This window comes from Pediculus humanus, genomic scaffold (genome assembly GCF_000006295.1).
Source record: "Pediculus humanus corporis 1103172108247 genomic scaffold, whole genome shotgun sequence".
NCBI classification, from domain to species: Eukaryota; Metazoa; Arthropoda; class Insecta; order Psocodea; family Pediculidae; genus Pediculus; species Pediculus humanus.
Window position 1 is genome coordinate 251,966 of NW_002987816.1, and position 2,498 is coordinate 254,463.

Consider the following 2,498-nt stretch of genomic DNA (forward strand, 5'->3'; position numbering starts at 1 on the left):
AAAACGACAAATTTATTTTTCAAAAAATTAAATTTTCAGGTACGAACCTGAACGAATTATTCAAACATAATTTCCTTTCGTTTAGCCAGTTAATTTTTGTCAATAATTTTAAATTCAACGTTTCAAACAAAAAAAAATTATATTTATTTTTTTAAGTAATGAAAAATATTAATATTATCTTAACATGAAGTAAGTTAATAAATTAAATTTTTATTATTTTTATTATTTTATTAATTAATAAATTAATTAGTCGAAAACAAAACCTTATTATTATTATTATTATTTAAACATTTTTAATAATAATTGTGTCGTGAATTTGCCTTTAAAATTTTTTTTATTTTTCAACGTGAAAATATGATAAACGAATATTATTTCATTGATTCATGATAATAATGATAATAATTCGGGGGGGGGGGTAAATTTTAACGAGGGGTACGATCGTAAAGTTTTTTCTCTTTTTGTAGTATGGATGGAAAAATGGAAACGTCGCCGTCTTACGGGGAAACAGAATACGATTTAAACAATGGCGAAACGATAAAAAATTTTTTGGAAAAATCAGAATGCCAGGAAAAAAACGAAAGGCCGATATCGCCATCGAGTGATGCCAGCACGAGTGGTGTATGTTCATTGGCATCTTCCGATTTCGAATCCTTAGAAGAAAATTACAATAAGGATAATTTAAAATATCATCATCATCAACAAGAAGAAGAAGAAGAAGAAGAAGATAATTATTTCAACGATCCTGTAAGTGTGATATCCTTTTTTTTTTCTAACGCACTCCCCCCCACCCACCCACCGTCCTTATCATGTTATCTCATTTCAGGTGATAATTTACCAAAAACGAAATCTTCTCAACGTTTTCGATAACATATATCCATATTCGGTTTTTCAAACGACGAACGTACCCCAAATGAACCTGAGCAATTATTGGGAAAGGCGTTCGATATATCATCGACTGGGTCCCTATGGGAAAATAAACGAATTTGATTTACAAAAATGTTTCCTATGTGATTTTTACACCGTCGTACCTAAAAGAATGTAAACAAACAAACAAAAACAACCAAATAAATAAAACAACCAATCGTATAAAATCCTATTAAAAAAAAATTTTTTTATGTGACACAAATATATTTAATGTTAATAATCTATTATTAAAAATTCATTATTGATTAATAACATTAATAAAATTAAAAAAAAAATCCAAACTTTATAACGTTTTAATACATTTTATTATTATAATTATTAATTTTAAAAATAACGTTTGGATTTTTTATTAACAAAACATCATAAGAAAATAAAATAAAAAATTGTTTGTTTATTATTATTATTTTTTTTTTTTTAATAAAATAAATTTTTTAATTTAATAATTTTTTTTTATTAAAAATAATAACCGAAACATTTTGTCCTGTAACTCTATTAAACATTATTATTATTATTATTATGCTGTGAAAAAAAAAAAAAAATTATTACGATTTGATGATTTAAACGATGTTGTTTGCACGCGTTTGTTGTTTCGCGTTCAACAAACAAAATTAATTTAAATAAATAAATTATTATTATCGTCGACGCTATAAATAATAATAATAATTATTATTATTATAATCGTTTAACGTCATTAATAAACCGTTACACGTCTCACATTAACGTGACTTGACAATTTGATAAATCTTAGCTAGTAGTAATAATAATAATAATAATAAGTGAGAAAATAATTATTTTGTAAATTTTTTTTTCCTGTAGGTTTTTCTATATCAAAAGGGATTGATAACGACAAACGTAAAACGATAGAGATATGGATTTGGGGGGAGAAGGAGGGGGAGGAGGGGCATCATGAGAGGTCAAAATGCTAAAAATGAAAAATTGAAGTGGAAAAATGTCATTAAAGATAATTCACCTTTGAATATTATTATTATTAATAAAAAAATAATTTTTTTCGTTTTGTTTTGTTTTTTCCCACCACCCCCCCCCCGGATTTGAGAGGTTGGGAAAAACCACGGGTTTGTTTTTTTTGTAAAACTCTTCTCTTGTTTAATTAAAGTTGAAATTTTCATTATAAAATTGCAAAATCCGACCCTGGAATCCGAAAATGGTCGAAAAGAGAAGAACTCAGAGCCAACATAATTCTTTTGTTTGGTTGTCAAATTGACAATGGTGTGCGGTGGTGGTGTTTGTTGTTGTTGTTGTCGTCATCCATTCATATTTGGTTCATGTCAATTGATCCCCGTTCAATTATTATCCTTTTGACGTTAACATTGTTAGGTTTTGTTTTTCATTTTCATTTTATCTAGAATCATCTTTCTTACTTTTATCTCTCCCTGGTTTTATTCTAATTCAAACCGTATTTTGAAATCACAATTTTTTTTTTATTTTTCCTCCTTTTTTTTTTTACTTTCCCTTTCTCTCTCTTTTATCCATTTTCATTTTTCTTTTTATTTCGGTTTATTAATAAATTTTTTTTTCTTTTTGTCTTTTATTTTATTCAGTCAAGTCTTTTTTTT

General features: G+C 26.2%; 1 protein-coding gene across 1 annotated transcript; it reads left to right on the forward strand.

The window, feature by feature from the left end:
• Window positions 1-477: 477 nt before the first annotated feature.
• On the forward strand, window positions 478-2,121 carry Phum_PHUM463140 (uncharacterized protein; the record flags this gene model as incomplete). Its single annotated transcript, XM_002430059.1, has 3 exons — window positions 478-744; window positions 824-1,007; window positions 2,039-2,121. 3 exons carry the CDS (start codon window positions 478-480, stop codon window positions 2,119-2,121), a joined length of 534 nt encoding a protein of 177 aa, XP_002430104.1.
• Between the last annotated feature and the right edge of the window lie 377 nt (window positions 2,122-2,498).